Raw genomic sequence first — 27799 nt, 5'->3', positions numbered from 1 at the left:
AAGAATTTCTAAGGACACCTCCATCGACAGGCAAGCCAGTAGAATATAAATTTGCAGCAAACTGCATTCCTTACTAGCACTGATTAGGTTACTTAATTTGGGTAATGAAACATCTGCAAAACAACAACCACCACCAAGCTTAAAAAGCACCAATAAACAACTGAGAAAGCACCAAGAACTCCTGGTCAATCTGAATCAGTTGAATTGCTCCTCCTGCCTGTCACCAAGCCATGGATTTCACCTTAGTTTATGCTAGTTTTGTGGGTGATCGTCAACATATGCTGATGAACATTTAATCTTCTTTGGGAGGCTGACAGTAGGTGGGATGATAATGCAAAGTAGATGCTTACATTACAACATATGGCTGATGCCTGGATTTTTCAACTTCCCAGATTTAAAGGGATTCGGCAATTTTCAAATTTAAGATTACTTTAATGTACACACTACTGTTTCTACAGCCTTCCTTAACTTTGCTGGGGAGGCAGCTTATGATTTATTATATACCATCAAATCATTGTCCATTCTTAAATGACCATATAGTTAGTTTTCCTAGGGCTATAAAAAAAGGTTCTGGAGCAATACATATACCAGAGCTTCAGGTTGCTCACCCTACTGTACAATCTCTTTCCCAAGGGGAAGTGCCAAGCAAAGGTCGGGAATTAAAAGATGAACCTGATCCAGACAACGTGTTTACACAGAAACTGAAGTCTAGACATGGCTGCAAAGAGGAAGACTTAATGACCAAAAAATGGGACTTTGTGGCGGCTTTTACATTTATAGCCCATGTACTACTATCTCTGGCAGCAATAACAATACTCATATTCCTTTAGAAAGCCCTGTTCTGGCTCCTTCAAGGAGCCCTTTGCAAAATGTGCTATCTTTCAGCAAAATACAAACAAACCCAGTTTATCAGTGTGTTAACATTTCTTGGATGAAGTTTTGTCTTAAAAAGCAAAATGAAAGGAGCAGGTGCTTGCAAAAGCTGCTGCAATTTGACTTGCATCTTTTGAACTGGTGACTTAAAAAGAAACCCAGTAAACGGATGGCTGCTTTGTAGAAAGTAGCTGTGATTCCTAGAAAGACAGCTTCAAAAAGAAATGTGTGCCTCCGCCTGGTGGCAGCTAGATGGGCATTTTAGTACCATAGAAAGAGCTCTCATCAAAGTTCAAATGAACAGGTATCTTTTCATATCCAGGAAATAATGCAGGTGGGTTGCCATGAAGGTTAGACAGCTCTCTCCTGAAGTTAAATATGTCAGTTTCCCCTTTTGACCTTTTAGTGCTTTTGCTGTCAACCTAGGCAAGTTTAAGTTGTGTGGACTTCAAATTTCTGGCCGGGGAATTTCCCTATCCTACCTGGGGAATTCTGAGAATTGAAATCCACACATCTTAAAGTTGCCAAGGATGAGAAATGCTGAAGAGTGCTTTGGGAGCTCATAAAAAGATGGAAATATATTGTGGGTACACTCACCAAGAGTTGTAATGGAAAGTTTGCCCATCCCCCAAACAACTGCAATTGTGACTATGAAAAGTTATGATTACCAAAATCATCACTTGATTGCAAAAATGATCACTTACTTTTTCCCTCCTCTGCTTTCCCCAACTCTTCTGGATAATTATCTGCCTGATATCTTTATATATATTTTCTGGGCAGCTTCCAGCTAAAGGACTGGACTTCTAGTGTACATCCCCCTTTTATTGTTACTATTAAATCCTTAAATCTCTCTTTGTATCTATTTTCATTTCCCCCCTTTTTATTGTACTAGTATAAATCATGATATACAGTAGTATACTATAAAAACAATAAAAGTGGAACAAAACTGAGATACTAAACAAGAAAAAAGACAAAAAAGATGTCTGTTTTTAAAATTATTAAAATAATCCAAGTATTTGAAAAAAAAACAAGAAAAACCATAGAAACAAGAAGAGAGGCTTATGAACCCAAAGAAAGATGTATATGAGCCTGTTGGTTTCCTACTGAGCTGAGATCCGCCGTCTCAGCAAACTCATGGCAACAGGGGAGAAGCTTGGTGGAAGACAATGCCATCTATTTACTCACAGCCCTGCTAAGCTGTGTAAGCTTCCATTCTTACCCAGAAGGCATGGAGGGGACTCAGTGCACTCCTTTCCTCTATTTCTGCTTCCTCCTCCTTTCCTTCACTTAGCTTTAGCCAAGCCCAGTTTTTAAGTAGTTAATTGATAGATGGTTCTGTTTCATGTCCATTTCTAATGAGTACTTTGGTGAGACAGGCCCATGCCTATTTGGCTGTTCAGAACTGACATTGACCTTGTTGTAAATCCTTTCGCCCGTCTTTTAAGGCCCAGTAATAGATTTAAGGTGTTGGGTTTTTTCCATTCTGCAACTGTGGTACAAGCTCTTTAGGGATTTGAATGCTTCTTGTAATGCTCCTTTTCTTATCTTCGCTAACTAGCAAACTCTTGTTCATAAGCAGTCTGATTCTGGCAAGTATCACCAATTGTTGATCTTGACAGTCCTTAATGTTATTTTGCCTTTGGGGAGAACTTTGCTCCTTAATTCTCTTCTGGAACAATCCAGCATAAACCAATCCTGTACCCTTTATTTCAAAGAGAATGAAGACTATTCTTAAAAAGTATTTTAAAGTGCTTAATTAGGCAAGATTGTGTCACTGCTGAGCAACTCTTGCAAGATGTTGGAGCTAGATTTTGCAAAGCTTATTGTACTTTGACTAGCAAAAACAAATGCTGTTATATTTGCACTTCTATTGCTCCTGGTTTTTTTTTTTGGTTCCCAACTATGGTACATTACCTTTTGGAGATGTTTGTTAACTTATTTTTTTAGTCCACATTGCTAAAATTACCATTCCTTATAACTCAACATTTTCTTTGGGAAATTGAAGTTATTGCACACTTGTCTCTTGCCTCTAGTACACTTACAGGAAATACACACAAACAAATTCAGAGTTCTTTATATAAGATGGCAAATATAGCTCTGTAACTTTTTTTCAGAACAGGATTGATGACTTTTGTTTGCTAAAGCATTTAGAAAACCAATAGAGACAGATCGTACTAAGAGAATGAGGAGATAACAAGGCTTTCAAGCTTTCTGTTTTTTGTGATGCTGTTAAAGAGATGCATGAAACCCAAGAATGAGGGAAATCTACACATTGTTCCTTATGTTTATTAAAATCCCTGCAGCTGAAATTGTAAAATGTTTAAAATTAAGACCATGATACATTTTGGCTGGTTAAACCTAGCATGTGTGACAAGCTTGGTTTCTGCAGTCAACTGCAGAGTGCAGGAGTTCTTACTCAGATTGTCTTATATTGTACCTAGCGATGATGTGTAAATCTAGTTGTGTAATTGATTAGTATTTTGAATATCTTTGTTAAGGAATGTTAAATTAGACTATTAAATTAAAAGAATAAAAATAAAAATGGATATTTATTTATGCAAATGTTTTTCTGCTCTGTTTATTCTCTGGTCTCCAGACTGCTTACAGTCTTAAAAACCAAACTAACAGAAATGACCAGTTTGCTATATCCATGCTTGGAGATGACAGTTCTATTTACCAAAGGTCCATGAGGGAGTTGGGCAGACAAGCCCTTTCAGAAGTCCTTATATCCAAAAGCATATCACTGTATCTACCAGGAATGGTTTTTGGTAGTACTGTATGTTGGTGGAGCATTGCTGCCTCTAAAGCTTCAGGGAATAGATAGCCTATCACTTCAAAACTGAAATTGGTTAAATTAAGTTTTGAAAGATTGAGTTATAAACTTTAGGCCACATAGTTGGAGGTTTGGGGTCTCTGGTTTTAAACAAAGGAAGCTCCACACTTGGTTTTTTAAACCAGCCAGGAAGAATTTTTCCAGGAATCAGTGGATACTGTGCTTAGGAGGGAATGATAAAATTGTATGGAGGCGCTTAGCAGAGGCACTGGAGAACATGGAATTCACACAAATATTCTTCATTGTTGAATGCAGTGTTTTAAGCACATCCTATGCATCTCTGAAATGTTGGATGATTTTGCAGCTACATAGTCAGAAATGATTAGTTCGAAAGTGAATATTTATTCTTCAGTTAGTCAGTCTCCCCCTCTTCCTGTTATCAGGTTAAGTATGTTAACTTACTTAACTCTGTTAAGTATGTATATATTTTGACATGAGATTTCATTGGGTTCTTTTTTTTTCTGTGAGTCTTGGTTTCCAGTTTCTTTTACAACTCCTATCTAATAACTAGCCAGAATTGCCCTTCTTCTTTGTTCCCTATACCATTCTGCTGCATTCTTTTTTAAAAAACAATTTTATGATATAGTACTACCTTTATACATTGTGAAAATGTTACAATCTCAGGCCCCCATGGGTTCACACAGTAGTTTGTGCAGTTCCACCATTGGCATTATACCTGATCAAAGGCCAGATTTTAGTATGTTTTTGAAAGGTTTCCAGACCAGAATCCAAGCATGGTTTTGGTACATTTACAAATGCTATTAGCTTTTCTCCATCATCTAGTTGTAATGCTATTCACCTTTGAATCAACATGAAATTTGCAATTTCCCTGCCTTCTAGTAATTGCCAGCCATCTGATTTCCCTTACAAAATGACAGTCTAACAGAATTCATAAAACATGGAGGCAGTCTTTGGAGAGTATTGTAGTAAAAGGGAAAACATACTCATAAGTTGGGAATGAAATGAAGGCCACGTCAGAGAGTTATGACAGAAGCAAAGATATGCCAGGACGTGTTTGGGTTGTGGTTAGAGGCAGGTGTGAACGTGGCTTTGATTTATTCATGATGTATTAAGTGGCAATAGTTCAGAAGGCTTGTAACCCCAGATTTAACTCTAAGAACTAGTGTACTATAATTGACAAGGGTTGGGCAGATTTAATTTTTTCCTTGGAAGCTTATCTTTGAGCTTTGGTTACTCTCCCTTAGACTAGTCAACATCACAGGGTTGTGGTTGTGGAATTAAGTACAATTATTTTCTGGGATGGTATGGTCAATTCAACATTTTGAGAACATGCTATTCATAAACATGGGTCTCATAAAAGGGCTGCCACAAAGATGTTCCCAAAATAGCTCCCCTAATGGAAGCAGCTAATCAAAAAGCACTCACTTACCAGAAGATAAACTTGTAAGGTTTCTCCATTCCACCTTTAATATGCTGCCACCTCAATTTATTATTTTCCCCTTACGAAAATAAGCTCCAGGCTGCTACATTTGTTACTGTCATTCTGTAGGAATGTCCATATAGAGTGCAAAATCCTTTTTTAATATTTGATCTTAGCCAAATGCTGAAAACCAATAGGAATTTGGCTATTTTGCCACCATATTCCCCCCCCCCCCCAAATTAAGACTCAGTGGATTACTGAAATAATGGCATATTACTGATAGACATTGTTACCCTCAAAATGAAATTAGTCCCTTTATTTCTTTACAGGATCTCCTCATAATATAATCTTTTTTTTCAAAACAAATTCATAATCCAACCTATTAAAACCTAATCATTGGAGCTTTTAAGTACTGGAATGTAATAAAATCCCTTTTGGATTTCTGATTACCCCAAATTTGTTTATCAAAGCAAATCAAATATATTTCCAATGGGTTCACAATGGGGGGGGGGGCTTATGGGTTCACAATGAGGGGTGGTTATAAGTGTCTGCCAACATTTTCCAGGATTTTTTGTTTATGGGGATATTTTGATAGGTGCACTGATTTTTAAGTATAATACATTTAATATCTCTGCAAAGGTTGATGTAAGATTTACAAACCAGGGGCAATTTTGGTGTTAGCAACTGATTTATGTTTAGTTACTAACAAGAAAGATGCCCTTGGTGTATGATAATAAAAAGCTAGATGAAAGTGTGCAATATTTGAAATATTATGTACCTTCTAATCAGCACTAACAAGATTATATTTTCAATAAACAATAATTGCTGTATGTGACACCCATGTCCTAAAAATCTTGCACACCCAATGACTTTGCTGCTACTGGATGGCTGTTAGAGAATATATTTCACTTTTGTCTTCAGTGAAGAGTAATTAGTGCTCTCTGAATTTGGTTGTTTGCTTGGAGACATTTCATTATCCAACTAGGTAAATATCATCAGAGTTGGGTAATGAAATGTTTGCAAACAAACACGGAGTCCACCGTTCAACCTGAACTACATACATTATATTCTGTTGGATTTCCTTTCAGGATCTAGGTTATTCTGATGCACTTAGTAGTTACACAGAGTATTTTCAGAGAGTGAAAATATTCTGGCTCAATTCCAATAAAATGAAATTGTTACTGAAAACACAAAAGATGATTGTTCTACAGGGATCGACAGTTTTTTCAAGCCACAACTGAATTTAGCAATACTTCCTCTAAAACTCTGTTTCATAAAATTGATCTTGTTATCATGTTTTTCCTATTTCTTTTAATGGCTACTTTCCTGACTGTATATGAGGTTAAACTTTGTCCCTTAATGAATGTTTATTGTTTTATGACTCAGCCGATAACTATACATTATGTTATAACTTACGGGGTAGAACAATAAAATTGTTAGTATCTCCCCCTTAACATCTCCAGAGGCACTTTGGAAATAAAGTTGATGCTAGATCCTGATGCCTTACTTTGCAACATGCCAGCTTCCCATTCCTTTATATATGATTAAAAGAATCTATTAATAAATTTAAAACTAAGAAAGGCAGAAAGCCAAAGGCTGCCCAGGTTCATGATACCTGCTTTGATAATTCATAATGAATATTCCTAGAATTGTTAACCTCAATATTCACTTACATCATTACTTGGGGTTGCAAATCTGCAGCAATTCAAAATGTTCTAGAAAAACGTTTTGCAACTAGTATTCAAGAAAAGGGTTAGGATGAAAACTTCTTAATATCCCTTCAAGGCTTTTGTTTAGTTCAGTTCTTTCCCTATAAATTTTCATCTTCCTAAATCTCCACTCATCTTGTACAGTCAAATATTTGGGACAGTATTGTTTAGATTAGCTTACTTATATGACATTTTGCATTTTTGGAATGTATCTGGAACAGCTCACAGTAAACATGAAATTATAGTATCCTATTTAAAAATAATTCAGTTTAACAGTACATGACAAAACATCAAAGAAATGTCAACAAAATAACTATTTTGAAAAATATATCTTGCAATAGCCTTCATTTACAATGGAATGATATGTTCATATTTTTAAGGCAAAGTATTTAGAGCTGCAGTCCAGGATTTCATGCAGCCTTATTTAAAGATGCCAGGCCTAAAAGCTAGAACCACGGACGTGCAAAGCATGTTTTCTGCTCCTGAATTTAAGTCTTTCCTGGCTGTTTTATTTATGATGATTTGTAACATTGGAGCATGTCTCTTGCTTAAAATAAGTACCCGGACATAAATGGTTTTAGTGCTGAGGCCACTGTAGAACTGCACTTGTGTACTTTGGCAAGGCTTAGTGACTGCACTTGGGCATTATAACCCGAGATGTGCTTGAATTTCTGACTTTTATATTCTCTTCTCATACAGCCCATTTTTTCTTTTTTTGCTGTTCAGTAATGACTTTCAACATGTGAAGACATCTTCAAACAAAAATGTTCCTTTAAAAAAAAATCTGAACAAGTGTTGGAACAAGTTAAAAATAGTATTTTGTAAAGCCTGTTCTAAAGCAGTCGAATAGATATTCCATTAAAAAAAATAATTGCTTACCTGATCACTTGCAGCAGAAAATTTACAGCTAAAGAGAAATGCCTATTATTTTCTGAAAAATGATATCATGAAATCGGTGAAGTAGTTCTTTGGGCCAAGTTTCAGACCTAAGTGGCATGAGTGCCTCTTCTGTTGGCTTGTAATATTAACCCAAGAAATATTTTAAATTCTTGTGCCCAATAATGGATCATCAAAAGTGTTCAAATTTCGTATAAAAGCATTTGGGGGTGGGGGAGAAGTTGGTAATTGCCGGTAACTACTAAGCGATCTGCATAACTACATTTGACCAGAGCTATAATACCTATCTTTAATGTCATCTGTATACAACATAAGTAGGAGATATCTGTTCCCAGTTTGGGAACATAATAAATCTATAGGTTTTAACTACAGGATAAGGGAATTAATATAAATATTTAGCAGAGTGGCTGATAACATCTGCTCATCTCCCTGAATGTCAAAATAAATTTGGACTGATGACTTGCAAAATTAAATCAAATCCACAGTGAAGACCTTTGTATAAGTTATAAAGAAAGGAGTAGAAGGTATTTATCAATTGAGATGTTGCTCAGTTCCAGGGGTGTCAAACTGGCGGCCTGCAGGCTGGATGCATCACGTGCAGGTCGTGCCCATCCCAGCTCTACGAATGGGAAAAATGTCATGAAATTTCACATGGCAGCAACATTATGCAGTGAGTTTGACCATAGTAAATTGTATGACGTAGAATCTAATGCCGCTTTAAGAGTCAACAAAAGTGGTAAAGAGTTGGTTGTTGCCTCTAAACTCCTGTTTCTCAGTAATCCAGACAGTGATTCAAGCTCTTATTTGTTGATTATTTCTAAGACAATTAATCAGAGATACTCAATGTCAGAATCTTTCAGTATTTCCAGCTGTTATATATTAGATGATAGCACTACTTGGGAGAAGGGAGAATTACATTTCCCCAGCCATTTGTTGGAGCAACATATCACTTTCTCCAGCATTCATAATGGTATTGGTGGAGATAATAGGATTCATCACAACAATGATATAATGACTATGCAGACTATGCAGTTTGGAAGGTCTTCTTGTGCTGAAGAGACTGGAAAGCTTATCTTTAGTGTCGCTTCTGCTTTTCTAATCCTGAGATTTATTCCATAGTCTCATTTTGTTTCCTTGCCCTTGCCCTGAACTGTAAGTGGTCCTGATGGACTAAAAAAATAAAACTTATATAGGCAGAAGTTACTGGGGAAAATAGCTTCACAAGGAATGAGGCCAGTGTACCAATGCCAGGATTCCAGAACAGTTAATTTTAGCAGAAGCTTGAGAAAAAAAAGGAAGTGATAACTAATATTTTATGCTCCAAAGTTGGCATGGGCTGGAAACTTTTATATCTCTTTGGAATTCTGAATAGAAAAAATAAAATAAAATAAACAAAAAACTTAGTTGGGAGAGGATATTCTGAAGAGTTCTCTTTTCTTGTTGAACACTCTGAAATTTTCCTTTCAATCAACTTGACCTGAAACCTGAAGCTTGGATTTAGCAAAATCCTCTTAATTAGTGGGCAGATGAACTGAGCTTTTACATAGTTTGAAAAATAACTAAATAAAATGCTTTTATTTATGACGTTCAAGTGTTTGAAAGCTTTTTTAATTGCCAGCAGGTCTTTGGAGATTCAAAAGTTAGCTAATACAAAGGTCATGTTGTGAGTTCTGATTTAGAAAAAAATCCATCTTGTTAGAAATTTTGCCAGGCAATCTTTTGCAATTCTGAAAAAAAGGATAAAATTAGCGTGGGAATGGAAAGTGGATCTTCAAAGCAGGACAGCTGGACAGGGTAATGGGATTAATTATTCCCCAATGTATATTTGTAGCCCCAATGCATCCAGAGGGCAGAAAGTTAGATGTAGCTGCCTTATTGTACTCTTAAATTAACCCCACTACCATCTACTTGTTTCTTTAGAAACCTAACCTGAATAGCCTCAAACTTTTAAATAGGTTTCAAATGTACAATTTCAAAAGATGAGAATACTAAATATGCACAAATGAGGAATGCCTATTTATGATGAATGTTTTTCAAGTATAAGATGGAGAAAAACCAGGTAATAGTTTAAAATAGAAATACTGTGCCATACTTTTTTTTAAAAAAAAGAAACTGAGAACGGAACTTTAGTCAGTGACTACATATGTTAAAGGTTGACTGATTAATCACAAATGTTTGCCTACATGTTCCTGTTCTTGCGGAAGTTCCTTGCTTCCAACTTTGTATATAGGCAGCTGTGATTTGCATGTCTATAAAATTCATACACAAACTAGTTCCTTTTGTGGATTATCCCATCCTGAGTACAACAGGAGAGTTAAATAAAAGTGTAGTCTTTGGGATTTTCTTTCTGCTGCTCTTATGTTCTAAGCCACATCGCTTGAATATGTGAAATGCATGTAAACCAATAAGAACAGAGTACCAGATTATGTTAAGACCTTTGAACCTATTTCTTCATAAGGCTGGACTTTGGAAAACCGGTTTCTTTTATGAAGAGGGAGGGCAACATTGATATCTTACTCTAAGGTAAGAAGGTGGAAAAAGGTGAAAATGTGCTGCCTTTTTTATAGGGAGGTAGTGAAATTGAACTATTCTTGGTCTACGTTCTCTGGGGTTTTTTTTTTTTTTTTTGGTCTTCTTTATTTTCCAGCAGGAGGAAGAACTAAGCCACCATGCTATGTTTTCTCTTTTTGTTTAATTGATATGCAGGGTTAAGAAGCATGGATATATGGCTTTTCCAGTTTCCTGCTCTGCACATGCCATTCGGATTTGTTAGTTTAGCTTCTAAATTGCTTGCTCCTCTCTTTGGTCTGGAAGAAAGGCATCCTTTTTTTTTTTTTTGCAAAAAAGTTTTTCATTTTTTCCCTTTCAAATTCATTCATAGATATACATTCTTATAATTGCCATTGAACATTTATCTATTCATTATTAATCCCCATACTCATTTTTACATGCATGCATACATACATTCATACATACATACATACATACATACATACATACATACATGCTGGTTTTGTTGTATTTGGGTCTTTTCCCGTGTAAACCTTACATGGGAAAAGACCCGAATACAACAAAACCAGCATACCTACACCCGGATCACATTTTAAGCCCACAGCTTGAAGATGGCAGGTGAGATCCTGCCGAAACGTTGCAAAGACAATCTCAACCTTACACGGGAAAAGACCCGAATACAACAAAACCAGCATACCTACACCCGTGAAAATCTACGAAAACACACACACACACACACACACACATATATATACATACACACACACACATACATACATACATACATACATACATATATTCATATTCTTGCCAACCCATGTCTCCATCTTATTTTGCAACAACCTTACTCCTTCTATCTTCTTAACTTCCCTTCTCTGCCTTCTTCTTTCCTCCTCTCCTTCCTCCTTTCTTCTTCTCCTCTCTTTCCCCTCTCCTCCTCCCCTTTCCTCTTTTTTACCCTCTCTCCTACTCTTAATTCCCCACCCTTACTTTCTCTGCTTTACCCTTTCTGGAAGAAAGGCATTCTAATGCTCAAGCAGATTCCTACTCAAGCTGGAAGCAGACCAGCCCCAGAGTGAATGGGATAAGGCATTTGTTCAGAATTTGGCACCTGGAAGTCCATCTTGATGAAGTTCCTTTGCTGGGTTTACACTCCGCTTCCCTGGGAGTGCTCTTTAGTCCTATAAATGGGCCTCTCTTCATACTGGGAAGGAGTTGCTCAGATAAATTATGCTTCAAGCTTCCTCAATCTGGGGCTCTCCACTCATATTGAATCGTTTCCGTCATTAGCTAACTGCCCAGCCCTGAGTTAGGAAAAGTTTGTACACCTACATTTTGATATTTCTGCATGCTTTTTAGTAATAAATCAAATCAAACCTTTATTGTCAATGCACAACATGTGTCCAAAGAAATTGAATGAGCTTTCCCTAGTGCACCTCCCCCCCTGAAAACACAAAATACATCTCAATAACACAATAAATAAAAGAAAAAAGGATCCCTACACCCAAATAAGTAATAACCAGCACACATTCCCATATACATATATGTATATAACATTATGTTACATCAGTGAAAACATGTTGCACTTTGCGCTGGCCCTGCAATGAAACCTCACCTAAATAAATAAATCCTCCCCTAAATTAGAAAAATAAGAAATCTTGTTTCTGTCAATGTTTCTCCTTATTAAAATAGTTTATGCCTGTGTTTGTTTTCCCCAAGGAGTTCCAAGTGGCATACTTTTGGGGGATAGAGAGGATCATCAAAGCAATTCTCTTATGTTTAGGTTGACTGTGGTTGACTGTGACATCTTCAATGAGATTAGCACCTGAACTGAGTTTGAATCCATCTCTTCTCCCCCCCACCTCACCACAACACACATGGTTCAAAGCTGATTTTCCAATCTGTTAGATTGGATAATGGATAGGTACACACTGGCTTAACGGTAACAACAGCTCTTTATTATAACACAACCAGTAAGAACAATCCAGAGAAGGCTGAGTCTGACAACAGCCCTTTTATAAGGAGCTGTCAGACCCTCCGACCAATAGGAACAAACCTCTGTTCTGGCAGGCGGAAACCACTGGTGGAACTTTGGTGGAAACCACTGTAGTTGTTATGAGTATCTAACACCCCTCCCCTCTTAGATGGAACAATCCTACTAGTAGTCACGCAGGTAGGCGGGGGTTTGGGTAGCTCTGCCTGACCTGCGCAGTTCAGTAGGAGGGGTTTCCTTGGACAGGTCAGACAGACCTGTTTCCTCCGCAGCTCCGCTTGGTGGAAGGTCCTGGAACCTTTTACAGGCCGCAGCTGGAGCTTCTAGAGCCGGTTTGCTCGGAGCTCACTGCAGGCCTGCAACAAAACCAGATAAGTTTCCTGGTACCCTCGGGCTTGAGCTGATTGTGGAAGGAGTGAGTGTTTGCTCCATTTGGGTAGGGCTTTGGCTAACTCGTGCAAGTTACCTCTGGTTGTCTAAGAGTGGAGTTGGAGAGGCGGCCACGGAGCTGGTTAATATGCCTTTCCAATTCCTACTGTCCTCAACTCTAGAAGGTAAGAGCGAGGGCCGATGATGCCTATCACTGTGGCAGGAATCCACAGAGTTCCCTTGGCGTATTTGTGAGCATATACCGAATCTCCTATGCTAAAAGTCCGAATCTTGCTTGTGGAGTCTGGGGGCAATGAGGCAGAATAATTGGGGTGTAGCTGGTCTAAGTGGGACCTGAGCCAGCGATCCATGAGAAGCTTGGAGGGGCTTCTCCCAGTAGTGGCACTGGGTGTGATGTGCTGAATTAGCAAGTAATGGTCAACCCGTGTTTGCCAATCACCCAGGCCCATCCTAGAGAGGGCCTCTTTTGCACATCTCACCATTCTCTCCACCTGACCATTGGAGGCCAGATGGAATGGCGCGACCAGGGCATACCTGATTCCCCGAGCTGCTAAGAAGGTCTCAAATTGCATGGCCGTGAATTGGGGCCCATTGTCAGAGACCAAGACGTCGGGCAGGCCGTGCGTGGAGAAAAGTCTCCGTAGCACCTTGATGACCACTTCTGCCCTTGTGGAGGTCATCAGGACTACCTCTAACCACTTCGAGTAAGCGTCCACAATTACTAAGAATGTCTGGCCATGAACTGGGCCAGCAAAGTCAATGTGCACCCTAGACCATGGTGCTTGAGGTCACTCCCACTCCTTAGCGGGCACCTCTGGGGGAGCTGGTCTGGACTCCTGGCATGGTGTATAGGTAGCCACTCATTCTTCAATCTCCCTGTCCATGTTAGACCACCACACATAACTCCTATACAAAGACTTCATCCTGACAATTCCAGGATGCCCTACATGTAAAGCCTCTAATACTGCAATGCATAGTTTGAGTGGAACAACAACCCAGTCCCCCCACAGTAGACAGCCATTTACCACTGATAATTTGCCACCTTTAGCAAAATACATTTTAAAATCAGCCCCAACAAGCCCCTTGAGCCACCCCCTCCACACCCAGTTCAAAACTTGTTTTATGGTGGAGTCCTTCACAGAGTGATGGGCAACGTCAGTGGACGAGACAGGCCCAGTCTCCAGGCAGCCAATGAGGAGGACTGATGTCTCAGGAGTAGGGTCAGCAAGAAGTTCAGGCAGTGGGCAGCGGCTGAGCGTGTCGGCATGCCCAAAGTGGACCCAGGTCGGTGGATAAGGTGGTAGGAGTAGGCAGCCAGGAAAATAGTCCATCGGGTCATGCAGGGTGATAACGACACTGGGGTAGGACGATCCCCAGCCAGTAGACCCAACAATGGCTTGTGGTCTGTAATCAGTTCGAAATCTCATCCATAAAGGTACTCATGGAACCTTTATACTGCTGCCATAGCAGCCAAAGCCTCATGGTCCAACTGGCTGTAGTTCCGTTCTGCAGCGGATAGGGTCCTGGAGTAAAAGGCGATAGGGGCTTTGGTTCCGTTGGGCATACGGTGGCTGAGGACGGTGCCAACGCTGAATGGTAAAGTGTCGCAGGTCAGCACCAGCGGCAGGTCTGGCTGTACTGGACGAGGAACAAATCTGCTTACAGGAGTCGTTTTACAGTGGAAAACGCGGCAGCATCGGCTTTTCCCCAGGACCATTTCACGTTTTTGGCCAGTAGACGACGTAGGGGCTCAGCAACGGTGGCTTTCTGTTTAAGAAAGACACTGTAGAAATTAAGGAGCCTGAGGAATGCCTGCAGCTCAGATTGATTGTGAGGTGTGGGGTCGTCCTGAATTGCTTTTATTTTTTGTGTGGTCGGGTGAATCCCAGAACCGTCGATCAGGCACATTAATTTGGCATTTCTCCTTTTTGAGATGGAGGCCCTTGTCTCTAAGTCTAGCCAAAACTGTTCATACTCTTTTTAAAAGTTGTGCCTCGTTTGCAGCCAACACCAAGATGTCGTCAAAATAGGGGACGACTCCAGGAATCCCCTGCAAAAGCCGTTCCATGACACTTTGGAACAGTCCAGGGGCAATATTAATGCCGAATTGCAGGCGGTGACATTTGATTGCACCCCTGTGCGTCACAATGGTTTGGGCCTCTGACGTAGCGCCATCTATGAGCAATTGGTGGTATGGCTGCGCCATGTCCAATTTAGCGAAATTTTTTCCGGGGCCTAACGAATGGAGGAGATGCTTACAATGGGTACAGGGTAGGCACTTTGTTGTAGTGCTTTATTAATTGTGTATTTGTAGTCTGCGCATATGTGGACTGACCCATTTGACAGGTGTCACTATAAGGGTCTCCCAGTGTTTACGATCGACCGGTTCTAGGATTCCCTGGCCTACGAGCTTGTCAATTTTCCTGTCAATTTTGAGGCGGAGAGCAAAAGGCACTCTCCTGGGTTTTAGTGTAATTGGGGCTATGTTGGGGTCCAGATTAAATGAAATTGGGGTCCCCACATACTTACCCAGACCAGTGCCAAAGATGTCTTTGAACTCCTTAAAGGTGGCTTCAGCGCCATCGTCTTTCAAGGCATTGATGCCGGTCACCTCTAGGCCCAGGGCTTGGAACCAATCTAGCCCTAGGAGGCTCTGCAGGTTGCTGCTGACCACTGTCACTGGGAGTTTGCCGTTGAATTGTTTGAAGTTCACCTGGAAGGATGGGGACCCAGTTTCCCTGGTAATCGCGTAGGTGGATGTCAGGGGTGCAAAGGTGCTTCTTCTTGAGGTTCGGGATAGCCTGTTTCAGGGTAGAACATGGTATGATGGTCAGTGATGACCCGGTGTCAATCTCCATCTCACATGGAGAGTCCTCAATGAGGACTGTGACCTTCAGCTTTTTTGGCCACCTGGTGCAGACTTGTCCAATCGATGTGTGGTGGGTGACTCCGTCGTCATCCTCTGTGCACCATGGTGGCTTCTTCCAGGCCCCTTGGCTGGGCCTTAGTTGGTGGCTGGGTGCGCTTCTAGGCTGCCAGGCAGTGGCAGAGAAATCGCTTCAGTACACCTTTGCGATGTTCCCCTTTCGCTCGCAGTGCTGGTTGCATCACAGAAATAGCAAGCCGATCTGACATGGTCTTCTCCGCAGCTTGTGCAAGGCGGGAGACGCTGTTTGAAAGAGCGCGCCAGTTGGGCGCAGCTACTGCGCATGCGGCAGCTGTCATCTTCTTCTCCAGAACTCTCGGGCTCTGTGGCCTCATAATAAATGTGTGTGTGTTTCTGCGCTTCTTGGGGCATGCTTTGGCGCTGCAGAGTTTCAGTCGATTTGACGGCTGGTTCTGACGCCCTGGCTTTGTCCAAGGCGATTTGCAGAGTGAGGTTTGATTTTGTGAGCAACTTCCTCTGCAAGTTAATGTCCCAAACGCCGCATATTATGCGGTCCAGAATCAGCTCGTCTAAGTCTCTGAATTCGCAGTACGCTGCGGCTTTAAAGAGTGCAGCAACGTACTCGTTGATCGACTCGCCCTCCTTTTGGTTCCTGATATTGAATTCATGCCGGTGAATGTGCTTGGATGGCTTGGGCATGTAATGAGTCCTAAGCGTCTGCTGGAGCATGGACCAGGCAACTGATTGGAGCTGTGTCAGCTTGGAGAGGTCTTTTGCTGTCTCAAACACTTCCCGGCCACAGTACCTGAGGAACATGTTCTTCTTGCGGCCTTCAAAAAGGCCCATGAGGTCATTTGCCTCGAAGAAACAGTCAAATTGTAGCACGTATCCCAGTGCTCGGTAACTGTGTTACACAGAGTCGGTGGGGCGTGCATGGCCATTTTTCGTACAGAGGGTGTTTTGAGTTTGCCAGACCCTTCAACCAATAGGATTATACCTCTGTTCCTACCAGAACAGAGGACCTTGGTGGAAACCACTGTAGTTATTATGAGTATCTAACACAATCTCTATCTCATGTAGGATGAGCAAATAAACCAGATTTCAAAAATAATTTATTTATATGATTCCCTGCTTGGCGACCCTGAAAGCTGTGTGAAGTTGGAATAAGACTTTCTTGTCCTGTCCCATCTCTATGCTCCCCATCCGTTCATTGTTGTGTATGGCTTCTATACTCTCTTCTCTCTGAACTTCTTTCAGGATCTTGAACATTGGTTATTTCCCAGGTAAGTTTAAAATGAAGAAAAACGAAGTAGAGATCTTTGAGATCAGACATTCAGTATGATGGATCTAATATCTCCTAACATCAAAAAGCAACACTTAAAAGTGCCTAGTTATAGGGTAGGACTCTGCAGTTCACTTATATTTTGCAATAACCATTACCCACTGCTTTGAAAAATAGGGAGCATAATAAGTGCACTTTGTTACACTTAACAATCCATGATAGTGCATATAGCTGGGATGAGCCCTTTGGTAACAATTCAAACTATGAATCTCTTTTAGGAGGCAAAAGAGCTCTATAATCTTTATCTGCGTGGTGGTCGTTTTCTCCAATGCAAGACTTAGACTTATGCCTAAATAGCTTTATATTTATTGTTTTAATACTTTTCCTGAACTTTAAATTGCTTGTTTTAATGGCTTGTTTTGTTTAATTAATTGCTAGTTTCTGGAAAGTAGAATTTTTTGTTTGGGCTGTATGATTTCTATCTAATCCAAATTGAATTTTTTTAAAAAAAATGTGAACAGATTTTAGATGGCGCAAAAAAGTTTTGATATATTATGATTGGTTGTACAGTCAGCCAGGTGTTCAGACTGGATTGGGCATTTTTATCCTTGAGTCTTTCCCAAGGACCTGGAATAGGCAGATGTTGTTTGATGGTATTAAAGATACCGTTGCAAAATATAAGCTATTCCAAATGCAACTATATTTTGCTATTGACTGTGAGTTTGTCAATGCCAGTGGTGTTCAAGTGGTGCTCTAGATGTTGGATTGCATTCAAGGTGTATATTACTAATTGGTATTATCTTTACTTTCTTTTGCTACAGTTTTTCTACTCCTATATGCAGAGCTTTGTATTTTGAGATTTTCTCTATTTCTTTCTTTTCTCTACTGCTGTCTCCAATTATTGCAATGTCTACTATCCACTCTTTTTTATCTTTCTTTTGGACAGTTATTAAGAGATGCAGTGGCTCAGTGGCTAAGACGCTGAGCTTGTCGATCAGAAAGGTTGGCAGTTGAGCTGTTTGAATCCCTAGCACCACATAATGGAGTGAGCCCCCGTTACTTGTCCCAGCTTCTGTCAACCTAGCAGTTCGAAAGCATATAAAAATGCAAGTAGAAAAAATAGGAACCACCTTTGATGGGAAGGTAACAGTGTTCCGTGCACCTTCGGCATTTAGTCATGCTGGCGACATGACCACAGAGAACGTCTTTGGAAAGTGCTGATTCTTCGGCTTTGAAATGGAGATGAGCACCGCCCCCTAGAGTTGGGAACGATTAGCACATATGTGTGAGGAAAACCTTTATCTTTACCTTTATGGACAGTTGTTAAGTCAGGGGTCCTCTGTGGCATGCGTTTGTCTGTTTGAATTATAAAGTCCCACAGTATTTTAGCTTCTTCATTTTCAATTATTTTGTCCATTTTATGATCCCACCATTTCTTGCATGCAGATAAATAGCATTTCTTGCAGATATTCCAATGCATCATTGTTGCTATTTAGTTACCCTGTTGTTCAGACTTTTTGTAGCAGCTTTTTTTTTTCCAGCTTTTTTTTTTAAGAGGCAGCATTTACTATCTGTTGCTATCTTCTCAATTCTGATTTTGCATCCATTTGTCCTTAAGGGTTGATCTTGTGTGGCTAGAATTAGTTCCTCCCTCTCTTTCTTTAAGTTTCCTTTTCCTTTCCTTTGCTGAAGAACTTTGTTTTAGAGAAGGTCATGGGGGCTGTCATCATATTTTCCTTGCAAGGATTAAAGTTGCATTTAAATCCCCCCCCCCCGTTTCTCTGTTGTTTTCCTGCACTAGGCAGGTGCAAAAGTCTTTTTTCAAAACAAAACCTCTCTGGGACACAAAATGCCAGTACAATGGAGGTTAAAAGCAAAACAAAAAACAAAAAAACACCACTCTGCTTCTGTCATTCATACTCCCCCCCCCTTCATCTTTTGCCATATAAAGGATTGGTCCTATGTCATACAGCCCCACACTCAGCTATTGTGCTTTATCCAATGACTTCCTTGTCATACCAGTTGAACTTCCTTGAGCCTTGTCATCTGCTAGATTTATTATGAACAGAAAGCTGGGCTACCACATGAATTTAGAATTATAGAATCCAAAGTAGCATCCAGTTCTGGCTTCATCTAGAGAGAAGATTGGGTAGCTAGTTAAAACCAGCTTTGAAGGTGAGCAAAATATGCCTCCCTGCTTTTCAACAATACTCATTCATTTTGTTTGATATGGGTTAGCTTGAAAATCTGGGTTTGTTCTTTCTCTCAGCTGAATTCTTTATTGGGCCACTTCGTTTTATGTTTTGGTACTGTAATGTTAAATATGGGAAGCAAACATAGAAGGAAAAAAAAACCATTCCCATTCCCACTCTCTGCCCCCACCTCCCAGTGATGCTTCCTGAGACTTCATTCACGCATTGTGCTTAGTCATAATAAAGTGAGTTTGTTTTTAGCTTGGCATAATGTGTGAAGCCAACCATTTAGTTTATTGCTTTGTGCAATTTATAAATCTATGATTCACAATATATGAAAAGGACTTCTTAGACAAACTTTGATTTAGCACTATTTGTGCATCCATATGGTAGATATGAATGCTACTCTTCTGTTTAATAATTGTTGCATATACAGTAAGTGTTGCTGTTCTCTTGCCCTGGTGTTTATTTATCATGTCCAAATTTCTGATGTAATTGTATCATCCCCCCACATCCCTTCTTAGGTCATATACATACGTTTTGACTGGATGTAAGAAACAAAATTTCTAAGCATTTGGCAGGATTGGAGGAAGTTAATCTTCATAAATGGTCTATTTTATTCACTCGCAGCTACTGGATTAATCAGAGCAGGATTAAATCATGGCTGCTCATTCTTCCTTTCCATGTTGGGAAAGGAAGCTGAACTGCATTCAACTTTGCAGGCATCCCCAAAGCAAGTTTCCTCCTGTGATTCAGGTTTTTCTTCCCAGGAAGAGAAATATTTTCCACCGAAGTCATCCTATTCTAGAACAAAGCTAGGATGCTTGCGGGCATCGTCATTTATGAATCATGGAGATGGTATCTTCACACTCATCATGATCTAGTTTAATCAAGAGCCTGATTAATGGTTTTTGAATCCTGTGAATATGTTATCTTTTCTTCCTAGAGCTTAAGCTATTCAGTTTTCTATACCTTGACACCAAGAATGCCATATCTACTTTCTAACTTGATGAATCAAGCAGCATGCCCATGTTTCAACTGAAATAAATCCTTGCTCCAACCTTGCTCTTTGTAGTTTCTAGTCCTTAAGTGATCTCAATTTATATTATAAACCGGAGGTGGTATTCAGCAGGTTCTGACCAGTTCTGGACAATCAGTAGCAGAAATTTTAGTTCAGAGAACCGGTAAATACCATCTCTGACTGGCCTCTCCCACATCTATTCTCTGCCTTCCGAGTCCCAGCTGATTGGGAGAAAATGGGGATTTTGCAGTAACCTTCCCCTGGAGTGGGGAGGGAATGGAGTTTTTACAGTATCTTTTCCCTGCCACTCCCATGAAGCCACGCCCACCAAGCCATGCCATGTCCACCAAGCCATGCCCACAGAACCAGTAGCAAAAAATGTTGAATCCTACCACTGTTATATGCCCCATCTTTCGATCTTGTGGTCAGCAGACCTGGGTAAGGAGTCCATAAGATAATATAGGCACTCATTGTTTGAAGGGTTTCCATGAAGTTTTTTTTTTTTCTGCTCCAAGAGATGTTTCCAGTGTTGTGGAAGAGTCTGCAGGATCATATCTTCTTAAGAGGAATGGAAAAATTAGAGAGTTGATTTTAATGAAAGAGTAGTAGCTCGTTGTTACCTTTTTAGTCCTAATTGCATTTTAATTACTGAAATAGGGAGTGTTTGTTGGGTTTTCTTCATCTGGTGCTAAAACAACTTGTGGCTTGGGCACAGGTTTAGATAAAGAGAAACGATGGATCTCAGTGGAAAAGCACCTGCCTGGGTCCAGTTGTAAGCACCACCAAGCACGGGTAGGGAAAGATAGTTGGGCTCATCCACTGCACTGAGCGGTAATTTGTAATGTGTGTTAGTTCAGTGTAGCCAGTTTTGCTTTGTAATTCACTCTTCTTGCTTTGTGCCTTTGTTACCCTAGCTAGCATAGACCATAAGATGAATGGTCTGATTCTGCTGGATTGATGTAATGTGTCACGTGCAAGGGAGCAACGGGAACTGCTTTGAATCTGGCACAGAAAAGTGGTTGGAAAAGCAACATTTGCCCTTCTTCCTTCTTCCTACATTCTGACGTCTCTTGTCTTTTTAGTTTTTAATATTGCTTTTTTTTTTTTTGGCCGTCCTGCAGTTTGAGGATTACAGTGCTGCCTGATTAGGTGAGGCCTGCTGAAGCATGTAGAACCTGAACCAGAACAGGAAATAATGACAGAAGATTTTGTGATGAGGATATAATTATGAAGCCACCAAATTAGTACAAAGCCATTGACCCTGTTGCTGCCACTTTATTATTAGAACATAGACTGATCTGGTTTCATGGCTCTCTCCTAATGATTCCAACTTGTGGTGACCAAAGTGGCCAAGAAATCAGACAATTTAGAAATCTAAGTAAAACAGAAAGAATGTGTTGAGCAAGATCAAGCATAGCAAAAACCTTGCCCTGTCCCAAGGAATGCAATACATGCTGTACGACAGGGACAGGGTGAGGGTGGGCTTGCAAAGCTTTATTCAAAGTAAATTTGTAATCCCCGCAGATCCTGATGGATCCGTCAGCCTTGATTGGAACAACTATAGGTGTTTCCCAAGGGGTATGATCCACCAGCTCTAAGACCCCTTGAGCTACTAGTTTATCCAACTCAATAGCCACCTTTTCTCTAAAGGCCAAAGGAAGGGACTCGCCTAGCCTTGAGCTGAATGAGTGCGATTTGGGGATCTATATTGAGTGATATCAGATTACCAGTATATTTACCTAGGGAGTTCTCGAATTCATCAGAAAACTCCAGGGTTAGGACTTTGAACTCATCTTCTGCACTGGTGGAGTTGATTTCAGAAATAGACAACCCTAATGCTTTAAACCATTCTAACCCCAAAAGGGAAGCTAGCAGTTTAGCCACAACCACAAGTGGTAGGCGACCAGCAAATTGGCCATACTGCACGTTAAATTGACCACCCCCAAGCACAGGTATTATGTTCCCCTGGTAAGTGCTTCAGATGGCAAGGGCAGGCAGATAATTGGCTTTGTGTCAGGGATGGCATCAGTTTATGCAGAGTGTCCCAGGAGAGGATAGACTTGGGTGAGCCCATCAAGTTCCATCTTGCAAGGCTGTCCCTCAGTGGTAATGGTGAGGTGAATCTTTGGATGACCACGTTGCTTGGCAGATGTGGAACTGACTGACCACTCAGAAAAATCATTGTCTTGGTCGTGGACTGTGAAACATTGATCGCGCGGCTTATACAGCTTATCTTGGTGGCGGTTGCCAAAAGTGACTTCACCAGGAGATGTTGAGGGTAAAAGGGCCTGGCAAATGTTCACCAGGTACCCCTTCTTTCCACCTCTCCGGCATGTAGCAGTTTTGAATTTACATTCAGATCTAAGGTGACTGCCACCACAACTCAGACAGCCTTTCCATCCGGTGCCTTTGGGCTTACTTCTCCTATCGGCGCTCTTGAGGTGGCTGATATCTTTGGCCCCGTCAGGTTCAAACTCTTTCTCTTCGTTGTTGGTGGATGGAGGAAGGTTTAGGGAAAGAAGCATTGTGTAGCTGGTACTTTTGAATGTCTGTGGTGGACCAGTCAGCCATTTCGGAGGCACGGGCTTCGTCTACAGCCAGTTTCAGGGTGAGTTCAGATCTGGACAGAAGCTTGTGCTGGAGATGTATATCGCGGACTCCCCAGATAAATTGTTCAAGTAAAGAATCGTCCAAGTCCGCAAACTCGCAAATGATGGCTGATGCCCTCAGAGAGGCAATATAATGATTAATCGGTTCGTCTCCATGTTGGCTGCATTGCCTAAAGGTGTATCTGCAGGTGAAACGGGATGGTGCCGGGGCGTAATGACCCTTAAGTTGGGCTAACAGGATATCCCATTGAATATCGTAAACAGGGATTGGGGCTGCAAACACACGAGCTGTGGCAAACTTCTCTTGCCCACAGGAACTAAGAAAAACACCCCTTTTCCTGTCAGCAGATAAGTCTGAAAAATCATTAGCTTGCAGGTAACATTCGAAGCGTTTGAGAAATGCTTCCCAAGATTCCTTCTCAGGGCAGAATTCAGCGAAGACATTAAGCGCCACCATTGCTATTAAATGAGATCCCACAATCCTTGTCGCCAGTGTTAAGTCTTTTGTGGAGACAATAACCATGATGTGATTGCTTAGAACGAGAACAGTTTATTAACACAGAACTGCAACAACAAGAACACCTCAGGAGCCCATCTGACAGCTATTTATACAGTAGCTGTCAGACGGGTAACCAATCAGCTGTCCGTATCTCTCCCGCTGAGTGGCAGGACTGCCTCAGCCAATAGGACCGACTTCCACAATGCTTGACTCCAGGAAAAGGTGGAGCTTGAAGAGGTGACAAAACCTTACTATCACTGACAGGAAGAGCCGGCTTCTATCCCAATAGCAAAAAGGCAACAGCAAAAAGGCAAACTGGAGGGATGGCGAACTTGATCCTGTTTCCCCAAGATAGGAAGTTGTACAAAAGATGCCTCAGAGATTGAGGGAAGCTCTGGTAGGCCCAGTGCAGATCAAATGTGAGCTCAGATGTGCTGTAATGCAGGCCTGATACCCTGTGCACTTATTAAAAGCCCATGCTGTTGTTTTACAACTGCATAGCCAAGATTGTGATTATTAAATGAGGTAATCTCGCCATTTAATGACCAATGTCAATTAACCATAGTTCCAGGCTCAATTGTGGTTATAAGTGGAGGACTACCTGTACAAAGGTTATATGTGGAAACCACATGGGCTCCAAGAAAATGAATGGTCCTTTCTTTCCTGGTATAGGTAAAGAAGCAAAGAGGGTTGTCAGTCTAGGGAGTTTGGGAAGCCTGATTATGACATCATGTGTGGCCACACGTGAAGGATAGATTGTAATCCAGTTGTATAAACCATCTTCATTTCTAGCTGAAATATGTACTGTAAAGAAGTCCATCAGTTTTAAGACTGCAGCATATAAAAGACTGGGATATTGTTAGGGCTAAAATAGGAGTAGCATTCTGTGAGTGATACTGTAGTTGTTTGCCAGATATTGATATAGGCAGTTATAGAGATAGATAGGTTTAGGTAAATACAGATAGATACCAACCTCAGTAGCTAGCTATTGGATTCTCAATGATTCTCTGCTCAGCTGCTGCTTTTGAATGCCAAATCTATGTGTAACTATTCTGTCCTTATCCATGGTCTTATCTTGGATGAGGCTGCCACCCTGGTCTGATTTACAGACACCTACTTGGCCCAAATGGGGTGATTCCCTTTTCAGAAATGTGCCCCACACTCGGTATGCCACGTAGTATGACCACATAACACCTCTGCTTCATATATTATATTGGTTGCCAGTTTGCTTCCACATACAATTCAATTTCCAGGTTGTTACTTATAAGATTCTACTTGGTGTAGGACCAGGTTATTTGAGGAGCCACTATCTCCCAAAACATCTGCCCCTGCCAATGCAGTCTGGAGTACTCTTAATTTCCTATGATTAAATGTTGTCATTTATTAGACACACAGAAGCTCACCTTCTCTGTAGCAACATCTGCTTTCTGGAATGAAGTTCCCCTGAGATCTGGGTGGCCTCCACTCTGCTGTTGTTTAGAAAGGACTTGAAGATCTGTTTTTGTTTTGCCCAGGTCTTTGATAAGAGAATGAACAAGCTTTACTTTGTCCTTATCCAAGTTATCCTTTTCGCCATATTTTATTTATTTATCCTCTGATGTGGTGGTTAAGGTGTTGGCCTAGACATGAAGAGACTAGGAGTTATTTATAGAAAATAAAGGTGGGATAAAAATAAAATCAGTTAAATAAATATTCAGTTTTAAATGTAATGCTATGATTGGTTATATAGTCAGCTGATTTAGATTGGATCTGCATTTTAATTCACTTATTGAGTCCTTCCCAAAGATCTGAATAGGCAGATGTTGGTTAATGGTATTAAAGGTATGTCACAAGATGTAAGTTGTCATTATGGTTGGTTGCATGGTCAGCCAGATGTTTTGACTCATTTGGCATATTTGTCCATCCATTGATTATTACAGTGCTGTGAAGGTAATCTACAGTTAGATTCACAGTTTTAAGATTGGGGGAAACATAATCATTCAAGCCCTGACCAAAATCCTAACATTTATTAAGGTAGCATCTAAGGCAGTCCGAAGCAAGATGGTTATTGTAAAATTAGGGTATTCGTATCTGATAAATTCAGTATTTCCAGATATCAAGGATTCATTCCAAGGTCTCCAATCACAGTTGGTATAATAATGGATTTCTTTTACAAAAGTATTGAATCTGTAAGTCCTATATTTGATCATTTTTCCTTCCCCCCCCCCAATCATAGCATTATCTAGAATAGCCACATCAATGAACCAATCTTTCTTCTTACCATAAACTGTCATATCATGCAGGTTATGAACAAGATGCCTCTGTTTGGAACTTCTTATTGATTTAAAATCATCGTTATATGTGCAGATCACAATTAAACCAAGAAACACAATAATGAGTTTAGAATAGGAGTCTTTGAGAATCAGGTAGCACATATTTGATTGAAAAATACATAAACATACACACACATATAAGATGAGCATGCGCACATCCACCTGCTACAAAAACTCTGGGTTTCTCCAAGTCTTTTAATAATCATTGCTTATTCATGGGTTTTCTTATTTTACCTTTGTAAAGCTTTGGAGAATTTAGAGATTTTTGACTTCCAGGAGTTTGACCTGAAAATCTCTTTGTTTTGGATTGGGCAGTTTTAATAATTACATTCTCCTCATGTTTTTCTATCATGCTTCCTTTCACTCCATCCCTTCCTTTCTTGAATTGACACACACATTTCCATGACTTTTGCTCTTGATGTTTTATTTTACACTATGTCATCTGCCACGGTTGGATGTTTTGGCATATTTTTACTTGTTTCTGTCTAACATAATATAGAAACTTTGCCCACAGTGTTGAAAAAATACAGCTGTGTTTTCTGGAATGCAAGGAAACATGCATTCCAGTTACTTTTGTACTTAGATGAAAGTCATATTTTGTTAATATAGAAGAAGCTACATACAGAAACAAACCTTTATGTCCTGGCAGCCCATCAAATGTGTTGATATTATAATCTTCGGAATTTTACAGTTGGGATGCCAGTTAGGATTTTAGATTTGGAAGTTGGAAGACCATAATTTAGAGAAAATGTTCTAGACTGATTTTGGGTATGTCTGATCAAGTATGATATCAGATTAAGGGCTAAATTAGAATAATTTATGTTATTGAAACTCAGATGATATCAGTGCCCAATATTATGTGTGGTTAGCCAAGGGTTTTCATGATATACTTAGAATAGATCATGTCTACCCTTGGTTTGTATAGACTACTTAATCATGATGGTGGATACAGGAGATTAGCTGGTTTTTATTGAAAACTAAGTCATTATCAGTGGCTTCACACTGTATAATCAGAAATGAAGCAGAGTAGAGGTAAGCACTTTGTGAAGAAATCAGTTTGGGTGAGCTCCAGTGAGCTTTCAAAAGTAATAAAATACAGTAATAAAATAAGTGACTTCACAAACACTCTTTATAATCTAGTCTAGCTCACTTTGTCTTATTTTATCTCATAATAGCTATTAAGATCTTGAGTGGTATAGATTGTTTTGGAGATGGTGCATTTTAATTATACATTAGGATTTTTAAAAAATTCTAAATGTGAGCCAGTTGGAGCTTTATTTAAGACCAGGAAGGATTAAATATGTTTTTTGAAACAAATGCAGAGAGGAAGAACTATCAGAATATAAGTGGGGCAAGTAGAAAAGGTGTTTTTGACACTAAGTAGTGTTTAATTTCCCAAAATGTTCATCCTCACCTGGAAGTTGCATTTTTAAAAAATAGGATCCCCCCCAATAAATACTAGGCATGTTTCAATTAGTTGGGCTTCCTCAGTGACACGAGAATAACATTTTGCAAATTTGCACTTTCCAGAAAGTATTCTTCTCTTGTTTCAGAGAACAAGTGCTTCTTAACTACTGAAAAATATATATGCCAATATTGTTTTCTCCTAATGTATACTTCCTCATTATAAAGCCCTGTAACCACTTGTCTGGAAAATTACTTTTGTAATTTTCTCATGATCACCATCTATACTCAGGAAGTTTTATTGCTAGCTCTATCAAATCACTGAGGGTACCAGATTAGGAACAAGGAATATAAAGTATACAAAGATTTGTTGCTTTCACACTGTTATGAAGAATCTGTCTTCTATTTCTTGTAATCCAAAATACTATTTCTGCCCTCTCTAGGATTCTTGCTGGAGCTCCCCGTGATGTGGCTGTCAAGATGGATAATAAAACACAGACAGGTGCTATGTATGCTTGTCCTTTGACTGCAAATCCCAGTGATTGTACACAGGTGGACTTTCAGGTGAAAAGTATGTAAATGTGCAAATGGAAAACTTACCTGAATAGAGTGCAATGATCTATAGAAAATAATGCAGGCTAATTATTAGTGATTAGACCAGAATATGAAATATCTTTAGGAAGGATAGGCTTGTTTTATTTTGTTACACTAACAAAAAGCCTTGTGACACTTTTAAGACCAACACCAATCCATAGTAGTGGTAGCATGATTGACTTCAAATTCATTGTACTTTCGATTTTGTTTCCAGCATTTATGTTTTTTGTAGTTATGAAGTTAGACTTCCCTTAGTAGAAGATAGACTGAAGAAAATTAATTCTAAAGGACTGATTTGGGATTTGGAATTTGACAGGAGGATGGCTTATCACCATCTTTTAAAATACAACAAATGATCTTATTCCCATATCCTATTCCTTATCTGTAAACAAATCTTTAAAGCCTCATCAAT

The 27799-nt window shown here is 39.9% G+C and overlaps 1 protein-coding gene across 1 annotated transcript in view; it reads left to right on the top strand.

Moving 5' to 3' along the window:
• ITGA3 (integrin subunit alpha 3) overlaps nt 1-27799 on the top strand; it is an 84503-nt gene that overhangs the window by 10128 nt on the left and 46576 nt on the right. Inside the window, exon 2 of the mRNA XM_081933264.1 lies at nt 27237-27364. Coding sequence (XP_081789390.1) covers nt 27237-27364 — 128 coding nt within the window. The remainder of the gene's footprint in view (nt 1-27236; nt 27365-27799) is intronic.

Source organism: Natrix helvetica (assembly GCF_964273705.1).
Source record: "Natrix helvetica genome assembly, chromosome: Z".
Taxonomy (NCBI): Eukaryota; Metazoa; Chordata; class Lepidosauria; order Squamata; family Natricidae; genus Natrix; species Natrix helvetica.
The sequence above is the reverse complement of the archived record's forward strand: the minus strand, read 5'-3'. Positions and strand labels throughout refer to the sequence as shown.